This window comes from Tiliqua scincoides, chromosome 2 (genome assembly GCF_035046505.1).
Source record: "Tiliqua scincoides isolate rTilSci1 chromosome 2, rTilSci1.hap2, whole genome shotgun sequence".
NCBI lineage: Eukaryota > Metazoa > Chordata > Lepidosauria > Squamata > Scincidae > Tiliqua > Tiliqua scincoides.
Genome location: NC_089822.1, coordinates 187557639 through 187571646, shown reverse-complemented (window position 1 = coordinate 187571646; position 14008 = coordinate 187557639). Strand labels below are relative to the sequence as shown.

At 42.3% G+C, this 14008-nt stretch overlaps 1 protein-coding gene across 2 annotated transcripts in view; it reads right to left on the bottom strand.

The window, feature by feature from the left end:
* Window positions 1–12190, bottom strand: part of DDX46 (DEAD-box helicase 46) — a 37812-nt gene extending 25622 nt beyond the window's left edge. Inside the window, exons 1-5 of one of the 2 annotated variants that reach the window (XM_066614840.1) lie at window positions 12085–12190; window positions 6253–6285; window positions 4542–4730; window positions 4048–4185; window positions 447–543 (exon numbers count right to left, since the gene is read on the bottom strand). In XM_066614840.1, the coding sequence (XP_066470937.1) occupies window positions 447–543; window positions 4048–4185; window positions 4542–4730; window positions 6253–6285; window positions 12085–12101 (474 nt within the window). In that variant the 5' untranslated portion in view covers window positions 12102–12190. The remainder of the gene's footprint in view (window positions 1–446; window positions 544–4047; window positions 4186–4541; window positions 4731–6252; window positions 6286–12084) is intronic. The other variant, XM_066614841.1, reaches the window with a different exon arrangement.
* Window positions 12191–14008: the final 1818 nt, after the last annotated feature.

Sequence of the window (14008 nt, the reverse complement as noted above, 5' to 3'; positions counted from 1 at the left end):
GTCCAAGTTCATTCTCCTAATGACTGCCTATTCGGGTGCATTGCATTGCAATTCTATTTTGTTTGATAGTAAAGACGACAAGGAGCAAGCAACAAGAAAAAGCAAACAGGTTCCAACACCATGGCTGGACTGCACTAACTAAACTAATATCAATTGATCTACAATAATAGGATTCCTGCTCGATTTCAAAAATACTGTAGATAAAATACTGTGTTGTATCTTGAAGATGCACCTGGAAGTGAACTTTCCTGCCCTCTCTTTGGCCCAAGAGTTCTCCATCTTCCCCTTCACAGTAGGATGCTGTGGAGTATGGAAAGGCTCCAAGGTTATTCTACCCCTTCTTGTATAAACAGAAGAGTCTTCCATTTGCAGAATTGGGGATTAGGATACAACCCTTCTGTCTGTAAAGTAACTGTTACGCTTTGTCTTGTAACTGTTATACATACATTAACATCTTTATCCTTCTCTTCTTCTTTGTCTTCTTTCTCTTTTTTCTTTTCCTTGATAACTTCTACACCTTCTACTTTTTCTTTAGATCGTGATCTGAAAGACAATGTCAAGGATCACATATGATTGACAAAGCATTCCAACTTGCCTTGAGAGGCAATAAGTGTATTGAACAGAAATAATGGCATAACATGTATACCTGAGATATACAACAGTGAGATCTTATGCCAAGTTACACCCCTAAATAACTTATTTTAATGGATTTACGTGCACTGAACCTGCATAAGATCAGACTGTATACACATGTGGCATAATCCAGGGCATGTTAACTCAGAAGTCCCAATGAATTCAATAGCACTTAAGTCACAAATGTGCACAGGAATAAAGTTAGGATCCAAACACACACATTACTGCCTTTTAGGGTGTCCTTTCCTAATATGCTCCCTTTGCACCTTCAAGAAAGCTGCTTCCAAAAGTTAACTCCAGAGCAGCACACTTTGTGGAGTTTAACAAGGGAAAATCAGCTGCATCACTCTGCATGTGCCTCTTTGGATTCTGGCTTTATCAGTTTCATAGACATACATATACAGAAGTACTCCTAGATAAAGTATTACAAATACTATACTGTCTTTGTTGTTCACATTCCTCTCACTTTTTTTTTTAGAGTTATTTGCAAACTTCATTCCACAGCGCTATGATTCAGCACTCTAATAGCTCCAGTGTTAACTTGACACCACCATGAAGGTACTAGCTTGTACAAATTAGCTTAAAAATGAATGCTCGCTTCACTAAGGGCGCAATCCTAACCCCTTATGTCAGAGCTTTCCAGCACTGACATAAGGGCAATGCAGCTCTGAGGTAAGGGAACAAACATTCCCTTACTTTGAGGAGGCCTCCTTGAGTGACACCCAACTGCAGGATGCAGCACAGGTCCCACTGGCATCGCTATGCCAGTGCTGGAAAGCATTGACATAAGGGGTTAGGATTATGCCCTAAGTGATTTAGCACTTGCCTCGGAAGTGTTGATGTCCTCCAAGGAGTCACTACTGGCTAAGTAAATGTAAGGGGGAAAAAAATTCATCCTTAATTTTGACAGTCTTGGCTTCAACATGAAAGCCATTTTCATGTTTACTATATATTTTTCATATTCATACCACTTCTCCCATAAAAGGGACAGTGCAATGATAACCCATAGCAAAAAGTGTAGAAATCATCTGTAGCTGCTAAAACCTTAAGTTCTCTTTGAGCCTACAGGACTATTTCAACAAAAACCATATGCTTATCTTAAGAGACCGAATTTATGCGTCACTAACTTTAAAAACATGGTCTTTGTAACTTTAGAATAAAGCTGGCAAAAAGAACTAGTCACACACAGGTTTCAGCTATGGTTAACAAATTAAAATTGTCTATCTTAACAACTAAGAAAACACCTCACATATAATACCCCTGCTTTTAATTTTCAGAAAACAAATCTATAGAATCAAGAAGACCTTTTTTTTCACCCTATTTGCAGCAGTACAGATGCCCCAACGGAACAAAGCAATGAAAATTTCTGAAGAGGCCACAGGTTTAATTCCTGAAGTGGCCACTGAATCATCAGTGCCATTTTCAGGAAGGTCTTTCATTACACAGTATCAGATAAAATTCAGCATATGATGTTCTGATCAAAGCACAGGCTGGGTGCAAATCCCATTCCCTTTTAGGGCAACTCCTCAGCTCACACTTCTGGATCTCCAAGATGGGAATGTAACCTTTTCTTCCCAATAAAACACACTTTTACTTGATGGGGTCCCTAACATAAAGCACAATGGGTTATGTAAGAACTTCAAAGTATAGACCAGGGGTGTCAAACATAAGGCCCGATCCAGCCCTCAGGCTCTCAGTTGCTGTTACAGCTGAAATGACAGCCCATGTGAAAATTGGGCTTTCTCAAATCTTGAAAAATGATCAAGATTTGCATACTTTCTGTAATTTTCAGTTAATGAGTTTCTATATGAGAATAGGGTCTGATTTCTGGCCATTAGCTGCTTAATGATGTCACTTTCTGCTTAATGACATCACTTCCGGCTCTCAGCTGGAGTCCTGAATGCTAACTTCAGTCCTCTGTATGAAACGAGTTTGACACCCCTGGTATAGACTATAACTGTGTGTAAAACCATCCCCTCCCAAGAAGAATGGAGGGAGTTCCTCAGTTATAAATGCAGAGCCCCTGTAGGAAGAAACAGGTCACTGGTGGTATAGCCAGGTACAGAAGCTTCCATTCAACTCATATGCCATTACTCAAGAGAGCAGAGGCGTAGGGAAGAAATTGAAAAAACAATCCAGAGAAATGTCTTTCTAATGCTGTATTCTCTCCTTTAGATGTTTGCTTTATTCACAATCATCGATAACAAAGGCCAACACACATTTTGCTTCCTTAAACATTACACCAATTCCTGGGTATATTTGGGGTGCCGATTCCAAAAATGGCATCCGTTTTGCCCTATCACGTCTAGTTTTGGAGACATGGCATAGCCTCTTTAGTGAATGGTTCAAGCAGCTGCCTCATGAGGAAGCCATGGTATAGGCTTCCTCATTAGGAAGCTGCTTGAACCATTCACTAATGAGGCTATACTATATCTCCAAAACTAGATGTGATAGGGCAAAACGGATGCCATTTTTGGAATCAGCACCCCAAATTCATATCAAACCACCATGAAGCTTGGGAAAAACTTTTCTGACCCTCAATTTTGTAGGCCTGTGTAATCAATTCAACATCTCATGCTTCCAAGATAAAATATACATTCACTTTCTATAGCAATCTGCCCATAACTAACACTATTCTATTACAGTACTTGGATAAAGTGGCATGCATTAGTATACAACAGGGATCTCTAAACTTTTAGGACAAAAGACCACATCAAATATCCGGCATGGTGTCAAGGGCTGGAAAAATAAATAAATTTTAAATATAAAATTTAAATACATTAGAAGGCTTCAGAAAGCCTAAGACCTACAGACGGCCCCAAAATGCCACTTCTGGTTTTTCAGGAAAACCAGGAAGTGATGTTTTTAAGCTATTTGAAGGCATTCTGAGGGGAGGCACATGGCCCCCCTAGCCCTCAGAATACCCTCCGGACACAACTAGAGCACAGCTCTGGTTGCATTTGGTTAGGCAGACCAGAGGCTTGCCGTAGGCCAGACAGAGTCTTGTTGCGGGCTGCATCTGGCCCCCGGGCTGGAGTTTGGAGACCCCTGATATACAACAGTGGTTCTCAAACTTTTAGTAACACCAGGACCCACTTTTTAGAAAGAGAGTCTGTCAGGACACTCTGGAAGTGATGCCATGACCAGAAGTGACATCATCAAGCAGGAAATTTTTTAACAATCCTAGGCTGCAATCCTACCCACACTTTGCCAGGAGTAAGTCCCATTTACTATCATTGTTAAAAGTACAGATGGGTAACATTTCCCCAGATGCAGTCACATACCATGCTAGCATCAAGTCTAATGTATTAAAAATAAAATATTGAAAAGAATGGGGACCCACCTGAAATTGGCTCGCAACCCACCTAGTGGGTCCTGACCCACAGTCTGAGAAACACTGGTATACAAAATTACCTTTCTACTTTCTTGTTCTTGCCAGGGCTGGAAGATCGAGAACGTCTCCCTCTACTGCGGCTTCTGGATCTTCTTCTCTCCCGACTACGAGATCGCCTCCTCTCTCTACTTCGTTCCCTTTCTCTACTTCTTGAACGCCTATTAAAGAGCAGAAGTAGATTTTGAGTAATACTGTAAGCAAAATATTTGTTCACTGGCTTAAGGAAGCAATAGTCATCAAAGAGAAAGCAGAAAAATTCATTCCAGTACTCTCTACAATAGAAAATAGTACTGTCTGCACAATAGTACTCTCTGCAATAGAAAACAGCAATGGGACAAACATTAAGCCAATTCTTCCAGCCCATCAAGAGCTAAACTGGTACACAGAATAATTCCAACACCAGCCTTCTGGTAAGAGACAACATCTATAATCAGAAAATATCCTGCATTAACCGAGATGCATCAATTTAATAAGCTATGAAAGTTTTTTTGCAAAAAATGCATTAATTGCTTACCTCACACGTTTCCTGTCACGTGACCGAGATCTCCTCTTGTCCCTACTTCGTGATCTCTCACGTCTGCGATCTCTGTCCCTACTTCTAGACCGTCTATCATCTCCACGTTTTGCTCTTTTGTCAGACGGAGAACGACTTCTAGATCGACTTCCAGAGCGCCCTCGTGATGAGGAGCGCTTCCGATAATGCCTGTGGCAGTATAGTAACAGAAAAGTGAAGTTTCTGAGGGGTAGTCATGTTAGTCTCTTGCAGCAAACACAAGAGAGTCTTGTTGCACCTTAAAGATTAGCCAATTTATTTCACTAAAAGTTTGGACCAACAAGAGTCCACCAATAGTCCAGGAAAGCTTATGTTAAAATAGGCGTGCTAGTCTTTAAAGTACTACAAGACTATTTGCTGTTTTAGAATTGTCCAGATGGAACAGAACAGTTAAGAAAGCAAAATATACAATAAACACTGTGTGAAAGTACATGAAAATGCTTAAAACTTAAATTTAAAGTTAGGAAGTGTAACTAATTGTAGAATTTGATCTTGATATCCTGAGTTCTGCCACTACCTCTTCTACCTTAAGGTACAACTCATGATTTATTAGAGGGGCTTATGATGGTATTTTGGTCCCTTCCAACCCCATCATTCTCAGATCTGAAGTATTTGCTATTCAACTCAAAGTATGGCTCAAAGTAAGGAGGTGTAATTAAAAAGAAAAGGAAGCAACTAAGGCTGAAATACTATATAAATTTACTTGAGAGTAAACCTCATTGACTACAATGGGATTTACTTCTGAGTAAACATATTGGCTTGTGCTGTAAGGCACTAATGGTGCAGTACGGAAAGGGCAAAACTAATGATAAACTAATATTCAATGAAATATTTCCAGTTCACAAACTAGGTACACTTAATTTGACTGGGTATAACATCTTGCAGCTTAGCAACTACTAGTACAGGTAATATGATTCAATTCTTGACAGCTTCATCAAGCAAGCTTAATCAAATTCGCTTAAGTTTGCCCCTTGATGGCCACAATGCAATCACCAATAGGTTTTGTGTTCATTCAAATGACAACAGGATATCAAAACATATATACACTCCAAAAATGGGAGAAGATTTTGAAAAGTATGCAGTAGGAGCAAGTAGGAGCTAAAATCACTAACACATTTTTGATCAAGAAGCATACATTACCTCTACTGTACAGAGAAATGAGCATGATTACTCAGATTAATATATTGACAATGGGTTGGATCCATGGAGTCCCCTTGGAATGAAGAAAGGGAGCATTTGGTGCCAACTCCATATGCCCAGTGAAAACCCAAATAAAGAACCACTGAGATTCAATGAAGCTGTTAAGCACAATGCACTAGGAAGAATAAGAATGGAACGAAGAGAACCAAGTGCTATTTAAAAGCACTTCACCCTAATTATCTACTATGCTAGGACTTTTTGCATAGTTGACACTACTGAGAAACTGAGGGCTGTGGCTTTGCACTGCTATGGAAAACTGACAGCTTCCTTCAGCTTAAATGCACCTCACATTGAACAGGGAACCGCTACAGGAAAAAAAGCAGCCACTAAAAACCCAGAGAACATGAGAATGAACCCCATAAAGATATACAGAACAAGGTGGGCATTATTTGACTAATGCAATAATTAATATAGTACATTGAGCTTAGAAATTGTGAGACTGAAAACTATTATTTTAAATAGATGAACTCACTGTTTTTGTTTGGATAACTGTTGCTTTGTTGATCTAAGGAAATGAGAGAGATTATGGTAAGCAAGATGGTACCTTCTACTGGACCAGCTTTGATGATTTCAGCATGAACCCTTTCAAACTATCTGATACAAATGGGTTATGCTCATGAAATGGCAGTCCTGGGTTTTCCACATAATATCATTAAACCACATCTATTGTGCAAGCTACTGCAAGGCTTATTATGTAAATGCCCAAATCATATCTCACACCAATTAAGGGTTTTCTCCAATGTGGTTCAAGTAGCATGAAAATGACTTCTAACTACTAGTAGATACAAGGATCAATTCGACCTGCGGTCAGGCTGCATCTGTGCAAGGCAGCCAACTTGTATCAGTGATTCCAACATGATCTCATTATCTGATAAACAAACCTCACGAGTATTAGAGGAGACAGAAGTCCAATTGGTACAAGATTTTTTCCTAAACCAGTATAAGTTTCTGCCCATGAAACAAAAGAAATATGTGCCTACATATTTAACCCTTTCCCACCTTAATACACATGCAAAGAATACACATGTGCATTCCATCTTAATACACATGCAATCATATGCTTGTACATACTTTAAAGTGGGAATGGGTAAAAAATACGCACATATCCCCTTCATACTTGTCACACAGTTTGTGCATTCAGGTTCAAAAGAAATCTCATAATTAGTTCAGAATTAACATTACAGGCCTGTGCAGCCCTCCACAGCAGCTTATAATAGCTGGAAACATTGAGAAACTGGTTGGCTCCAGCCTCAGGCAACTCAGTAGTAACATCACTGCTGGTTGCAGTGCATCACTGGAGCTTGCAGACTACCAGGTCTGGTCAGCCACTGTAGCAGGAGGAGGTGGACTCACACAAAGGGTGGGGGTATAAGGGTTTCATTGAGTGACTATAATCATGAGACAGGAAGTCCTGTTTATTTTTGATATTGGTTAACTGCAGCAGCACAGGGTAGCTAATGACACACTTAAGTATAAGAATGCAATTGACTGTGAAGGATGGTTTATGCTTTAAATCAGAAGTCCATCTGTCGAGTGCGTTAAAACCACATTCAGAATAGCTTCTAGTCTGGCATCAACTTGCTAAATTAGTTGGAATAATCTTCCTTACCCATGACTAATATTGATATTATATCAATAATAATATTTAAAAGATTGACATAAGAGGAAGACAAGATAACTGACTATTGCAGCATAGGTGGGAGATAACTCTTAAAAAGAAGCTGAAAAAATAGTAAAAAGATCATTTATTTGCCACAGATACTTTCTGAGTTTTTGCTACAACTGGTACAAAGAATGGAGCTCAGTGACACCAACATACTGTATAGTAATCCAAACCTATCAGAGAAATATGTCTTACCTGCCCTCTGGTAAATTTCTATTATTAATAAAACAAAATATACATTTGTTATACTGCTATCTTTCCTGTGCCAGTACTCAGGGGCAAGTAACAAGTTTTACAAATCATTCAATACAATAATTTAAAACAAATGGTGAGTGTGTGTATACGTACATGAATATACATACACTTCTTAAAATTTAAAGTTTTTTACAGTGTAGAGTGTCAACACAACTACAGAACATAAGATCAAGCAGAAGTTTTCCAACATTGACACAATGTGTAAATACAAACAGCATATTGACTATTATGGGAAAAGCTAGTGGCATAATGGCAGTGGGCAACCTAAAAATGCATATCTACCTCCATAAGCTCTACAAGAGGCTGCTATGAAATATGCTTGGAGGCTTCTAGTGCCAAATGCATGACCTCACTTCTTAGCAGGAGCTGTTGGTTCTTAATAGATTATATCTGTACTTCAAAACCTATAATGGCTACTATTGAGAAAGCACGCACAGCTCTGGCTGTTACTTTCAAATCTTACACTTGATACTTTTTAAAGATAATATAAGAAACATAAGAACTGCCCCACTGGATCAGGCCATAGGCCCATCAAGTCCAGCTTCCTGTATCTCATAGCAGCCCACCAAATGCCCCAGGGAGCACACCTGATAACAAGAGACCTGCATCCTGGTGCCCTCCCTTGCATTTGGCATTCTGACATAGCCCATTTTTAAAATCAAGAGGTTGCACATACACATCATGGCGTGTAACCCATAATGGATTTTTCCTCCAGAAACTTGTCCAATTCCCTTTTAAAGGCATCCAGGCCAGATGCTGTCACCACATCCTGCAGCAAAGAGTTCCAGACTGACCACACACTGAGTAAAGAAATATTTTCTTTTGTCTGTCCTAACCCTCGGATCACCTCCTTACTTTCCACTATGACTCTTCACTGGAGATGCTCTTCAGGAAGTCAAATCAGATATAAAGGGGACATGATTGGAAGACTCCCAGCCTTAACCCCCTGTTAAGAAACTCTCTGCTCTAGGAAGCCTGTCTGAGTCTTGCTATATGCCTCTACTATGCAAGATTAATTTCAGTAGCCACTGATGATAGATCTTGATGATTTGTCATTAAAATACAGGTTGAGCCTCATTATTCCTGTGGGTTCCTTTCGAAGCACTCACATGGATGGCAGCACTATAGCAAATCAATTTAAAAAACAAAGTTTCTTTGCTCCTGTAATTTAAAAACAGCCTTGCTGACCTTTGTGATGTAAGATAAGAGTTATTAAGGAAACAATCCATCAATCAGTCCTCCTCCAAGCTTGCTTCACTCAGTCCCTCCCTTCACCAATGCAAAGTGATTACCTTTCTTTCCTGTGCTCAGGGGGAAGGGAGGGATCCCCTGGAGAGAGGAGGATTGATGGATTGTCAGCCAGTTGCCCTCTCTCTCTTTCATTAAAGAGGCTATTGTTAAAGGACTGTTCTGTTTTTTAAACTGATTTTAAAGGGATGCATTTTTCCCCTGCTCCAGAGATCAGCATGTTCCTTCTCATTTGCAGTGGCCATTTGTGTTGAGTTAAATCCCTATATAAAAAATCTATGTATAACAAGGCTGGACCTGTATATAGTATTTCAACGATGCTGTAATTGTTTATGATCTAGTTTCTGAATGCTAACTTACTGCTTTGCTAAGTATGCACTACCTTAAGTCACTGGCTTTGGAGATGAAAGAGAAAAGAAGAACAGCAACCACATAAGAACACAAAAAGCAAAAGAGAAAACCTATAGGGCAATTAAGACATTAGTTTGCCGAACACACTTTGAAATCTTCACCGGGGCAAGATAGGAAAAGACTGTACCACAGCAGAGTTTGTGATGAATAGAAAATTCTTTTCTTTAGTGAGTGCCCACAATAATGTTTATTGGACGTTAATGTTTATTTAATGCCTTGGACAAAATATCTTACATACCATTGAGCAGTGCATCTCAACCAGTGGTATGGGTACCAGCAGTGGTACTTGAGGTGGTATTTGCGGGACACCTGCTACCCAGCAGCAAAACCAGGAACACAACACAACAAACACTGGTAGGAGGCTCCAAAACATGTATATACCACCTCCTGTCCACCCTGTGCCTCTTACTGTTTGTTGTGACACATCTGGCCTCCCAACTCACAAGTAACTGGTAATGAAGTCGTTGCCAGTTACTTCTGGTAGTACTTCAAAAAAGTGGACCATGTGAAGTGGTAAGGCGGAGGGCAAAGCTTGAGAAGCACTGCCACAGAGCACTCTGTGCATGAGAGAGTGCGTGTGTGTGCGAGAGAGAAGGAAAGAGAGCGTGCGCGTGAGAGAGTGTGTGCTTGTGAGAGAGTGAGAAAGTGAAAGAGTATGTGAGTGTGACAGAGTGTGTGTGAGAGAGAGAGAAGGAAAGAGAGTGTGTGAGTGTGTGTACGCGTGAGAGAGAATGAAAGAGTGCGTGAGAGTGTGTACGTGAGAGAAAGGAGAGTGAGAGTGTGTGAGAGAGTGTGTGCATGAGTGTGAGAAAGAGTGTGTGTGTGAGAGAGAGAGAGAGAAGGAAAGAGTGAGAGTGTGTGTGAGAGAGAGAAGGAAAATGAAAGAGAGAAGAAAACAGAAGAAGAAGAGAAGAGGTCAACAGGCATGTGGATGCAGAAAACCCGTATACATTATATTTCTGGACTTTCAGAAGGCGCTTGACATGGTCCCTCACCAAAGGCTGCTGAGAAAGCTCCAGTCAGGGAATTAGAGGGCAGGTCCTCTCCTGGATTAGGAACTGGTTGAGGTCCAGGAAGGAGAGAGTGGGTGTCAATGGCCAGTTTTCACAATGGAGAGAGGTGAAAAGTGGTGTGCCCCAAGGATCTGTCCTGGGACAGGTGCTTTTCAACCTCTTCATAAACGACCTGGAGGGAGGACTAAGCAGCAAGGTGGCCAAGTTTGCAGAAGACCAAACTTTTCTGACTGGTGAAGACCAGAAGAGATTGTGAAGAGCTCCAGAAGGATCTCTCCAAACTGGGAGACTGGACAGCAAAATGGCAGATGTGTTTCAAAGTAAATGTGTAAAGTCATGCACAACTGGGGCAAAAAATCAAAACTTTAAATATAGGCTGATGGGTTCTGAGCTGTTTGTGACAGATCAGGAGAGAGATCTTGGGGTCCTTGTGGACAGCTTGATGAAAGTGTCGACCCAATGTGCAGCAGCAGTGAAGAGGGCTAATTCCATGCTTGGAATCATCAAGAAAGGCACTGAGATTAAGACAGCTAATATTGCAATGCTGTTGTACAAATCTATGGTAAGGTCACACCTGGAGTATTGTGTCCAGTTCTGGTCGCCACATCACAAGAAGGATATAGTGGAGATGGAAAAGGTGCAGAAGAGAACAACCAAAATGATTACTGGGCTGGGGCACCTTCCCTATGAGAAAAGGCTGTTTGGTCTAGAAAAGAGGCGCTTGAGGGGGGACATGATTGAGACATACAAAGTCATGCAGGAGATGGACAAAGTGGATTCAGAGACGCTCTTTTCCCTCTCGAATAACACCAGAACCAGGAAACATCCACAAAGGCTGAGTGTTGGGAAAGATAGGACAGACAGAAGAAAATATTTCTTTACCCAGCGTGTGATTGGTCTGTGGAACTCCTTGTCACAGGAAGTAGTGATGGCATCTTACCTGGACGCCTTTAAGAGGGGATTGGACAAATTTCTTGAGGAGAAGTTCATTACGGGTTACAAGTCATAGTAGGTATGTGCAAGCTCTTGGTTTTAGAGGCAGGCTGCCTCTGATTGCCAGATGCAGGGAAGGGCACCGGGGCGCAGGTTGTGTCGGCTGTCTTGTGTGCTCCCTGGGGCATCTGGTGGGCCACTGTGGGATACAGGAAGCTGAACGAGATGGGCCTTTGGCCTGATCCAGCAGGGCTCTTCTTATGTTTTTATGAGTGAGAGAGAGTGTGCGTTTGTGTGTGTGAATGTTCTCAAAAGAGGACCAATTAAGCATGTACTTTTAAAGCACTTCGTGGGGGGGGGGGCAGCAGAACAGCTACCCAGGAACGAAATGCAGCCATATCCTGTCTTAACCCCCGTTTATCAAACGGTGTTCAGCCACTTGTGCCCGACGTCGCATACGCGCACCGGGGAGCAGAGGCGGGCCCCTGCGGGCTGGGCGGAAGGGGGTTGCCCGCTGGCCTGAGGGGCTGCCTCGAGTGCAGCCGCCCGGGACAAGGGGGGAGGGGGAACAGCAGCCCTTCGCCGTCAGGGCGCCCCACGAGAAGCCTCCCTCAGCGCTGGGAGGCCACGAAGGCCACCGGGCGGGTCTCAGAGGGCCTCGCACAAGTCCGCCCCCTCAATAGCCCCAGTGCCGGGGGGAGGCCTGTGACGCGGCGGCCGCCTGGCTCCCCCCGAAAGGCCTCAGGAGGCCGGCACTGACGCCGAGGCGGCTCCCACTCACCTGGACTCCCGCCCCATGGCGCCGCGCCACACGGAAGAGAACGGCGGCCTTCTGCCCTGGCTCGAGCTCCGGAGGGCTAAGCGTCGGCCGCCGTCCCAGGGAGTAGGCAAAGCGGAAGCGAGCCCGGGCACGCAGCTGGCGCCTAGAGAGGCTGCGCCTTCGTCTCGGGCGCGCGCACAGCGGCCCCTTGTGGCCGGAGGACCGAACTGTAGCGGCTGGGCAGCGAAGGGGACGAACAAAGAGCGAGGGAGCCGAGCTGGTTTTCAGGGTCAGGGGTGGTGTGTGTCTAGATGTGTCTAGAAGTTAAGACGTGGCGAGTGCTTGCAGAACTCACTCCTACACAACACTGGCCTGAGAAGACCCACTTGCATTTGCCCTTGATGTTTTGTTCCATTGACATCTTTGCTGCATTAAATGAGTCCCAATGCAGTGTTTCTCAAACTGTGGGTCGTGAGCCAATTTCAGGTGGGTCCCCATTCATTTCATTTTTCATATACCAGACTTGGTGCCACCATGGTACGTGACTGCCTTTGGACAAATATTACAGATCTGTACTTTTAACAGGCTACTAATTAAATGCTTTGGGCACAAGCCTAACCAGGTCTACTCAGAAGTAAGCCTTATTGTGTTCAGTGGGACTTACTCCCAGGAAAGTGAGGTTAGAATTGCAGCCCTTAACAATGATAGTCAATGGGGCTTACTCCTGGGAAACTGTGGATAGGATTGCAGTCTAGGATTGTTGATTTTCCTGCTTGATGATGTCACTTATGGCCATTGCATCACTGTCAGGGTAATGACATCACTTCCAGTGACAGATTGTCATTCTAAAAGGTGGGTCCTGGTGCTAAAAAGTTTGAGAACCACTGCAATACAGTATTGGCATTACTTGACTAGGCTTTGGATTTCTCTACAGTATATCTAGAATGCAATATTATATAAGCTTACCCAGTGATTAGCCCTGTTGAGCTAAATAAGGCTCACTCCCTAATAAGTGCTGTCAGGATTGAAGCCCAAGAGCTGGGGGGGGAGCAAAATCTTTCCGGCTTGGGCAGGGTGAACAGCTGTCATCATTGCAAGAGGACAAGGCACCCCAAAATGTAGGACATCCAAGAAAAATGTAGAACATGACAAAATAAAAGCTAAACACACCCATAGATTGATTTCATGGGGTTAATTTAAACACTATATTATTTATTAAATTTAAACTATATTATATATAATTTATTACATATTATTTATTAATTACAAGAAGGCTATACGCTGCCTTCAGGGGTCCACTCACAGGGAAGGGAAAAGAACATTTAAATTCTTTTCCAGGACGCAAGGGTATAAAAAAAGACACGTCCTGGAAAAAGACATCTGGTCACCCTGGGCCTGGACTGACCTAACGATACAATGAGAACATATCCACTGCATAAGTAAAGAAGACAGAAATATGATAAACTCATCTTCCAGTGAAGCCCATGGCTTGCATGTTTGCGTAACCTCACAGAAATCTAGCTACCCAAGTCCCACCAACATCCATCTCTTCCTACTGTAGTCAGTAAAATTGCAACTTCCATCTGCACATGCTTTTTGGTGCATAACCTCATGCTTGCTTTCAGTGAGCTTGTACGCCAAGAAAGACTCTAATATCTCTCTGCTTTAACTCTTTATTCATCAATGACTTATATGAATAGGTGTACTGTGACTCAGACAATAGAAAAACCCTGAATTATCTACTTATATATTACATTCTGGAATACCCACTAATAAGTCTTAAAGTATCTATACTTCTATTATCAATAATTCAATTAAAAGCCAGTGGTCAACAGGTAACACTAGATGGTAGAAGTCTGGGGCCTATTGATCATTCACAACATATGAATCTTAAAAAAAACCAAAAAACTTTTGAGTATCATGTTTCTTCCCCCCTACATTCTTT